Raw genomic sequence first — 1,069 nt, 5'->3', positions numbered from 1 at the left:
TTCAGAGGCCCCCACAACCTCCACGCTTCTGGGGAGGCAAGAGCCCCTCCTTCTCCACCCAAAGTCCACTCACTCTTTCAGCTGGTCCTGGAGTGCGCCATCCCCGGAAGAACGAGGGAAATTGCGTCCATACCTGGAGAGGTGTGAGGGCCTCCCATGTAAAGCACTGTGGACACTGCCTGCTTACGATGGCTGCTGTTCCTGTCTGATTCTCTGGCTGCACAGGAGGCCCCTGAGGCCAGGGCTGCCTGTCTGCTTAGTTCACTGAATGAAGCCAAGTGCCTAGAACTGTATCTGCAACAGTAAAGGCTGCAGAGATAACTGCTGAACAAGTAGTTCCAACTCCTCTGCAACAGTAAAGGCTTGAGATAACTGCTGAATAAACAATATCTCCCCTGGAACCTTCCACAATATCTAAGTGGCCAGAGGCCTCTCTGCCAACCAGGGATCCCTGTTCTGGCAACACCAAGGACAGGGAACCACTAGATGCAATCACAAGCCCCTTGACAAGTGGAAAATGGATTTGCTCAAGGGCACAAGTCAGTGAGGGGTGAGGCACACAGCTTTTTCAAGTGGGAGAGAAAGAGAAACAATGTACACATGCCAGCCTCTCAAGCAGCCTCTTCTGCAGAGCTGGGCTCTGGCTACACACTTCCCATGACATGTCCCATGTGGTCCTGACAATCATTCTACCTGGTTAGTGCATCTTAAGGCTCAGATGGTGAAGTGACATTCCTAAGACTCACCTCCGGTAGTTTGGTAGGTGGCAGAGTGCCATATGCAGTGGAGGTTGGGACACTCACCATTGGAACAGCAGGTCCAGGGCCTGCTGGGTGGTGGCGTAAGTTCTATACTTTCCCAGAAAGGTGTAGATGTAGGACAAGTCACCCTCCAGGAATGCAGGCACCAGGTGTTCCACCCGCTTCTTCACCGCACATTCCTTGTCAGTCTGCACTACACAGGTCTCATCCAGGTCCTGCTCGGATGCACAGGCACACTGGAGTGGGACAGAGGAGGGACATACTGTCAGAACAGCCCCAAGAAACACCAGGGGGATCGAGAGCCAAAG

The 1,069-nt window shown here is 53.2% G+C and overlaps 1 protein-coding gene across 1 annotated transcript in view; it reads right to left on the bottom strand.

Annotated features, from left to right (window-relative positions):
• Positions 1-1,069, bottom strand: part of LOC122151948 (collagen alpha-1(V) chain-like) — a 67,421-nt gene that overhangs the window by 3,160 nt on the left and 63,192 nt on the right. The window contains exons 3-4 of the mRNA XM_042783335.1: positions 804-997; positions 74-133 (exon numbers count right to left, since the gene is read on the bottom strand). Of these exons, the coding sequence (XP_042639269.1) occupies positions 74-133; positions 804-997 (254 nt within the window). The remainder of the gene's footprint in view (positions 1-73; positions 134-803; positions 998-1,069) is intronic.

This window comes from Orycteropus afer, unplaced genomic scaffold (assembly GCF_000298275.1).
Source record: "Orycteropus afer afer isolate SDZICR_OR568_19922 unplaced genomic scaffold, OryAfe1.0 scaffold00922, whole genome shotgun sequence".
Taxonomy (NCBI): Eukaryota; Metazoa; Chordata; class Mammalia; order Tubulidentata; family Orycteropodidae; genus Orycteropus; species Orycteropus afer.
This window is presented reverse-complemented; position numbering and strand designations above follow the sequence as displayed.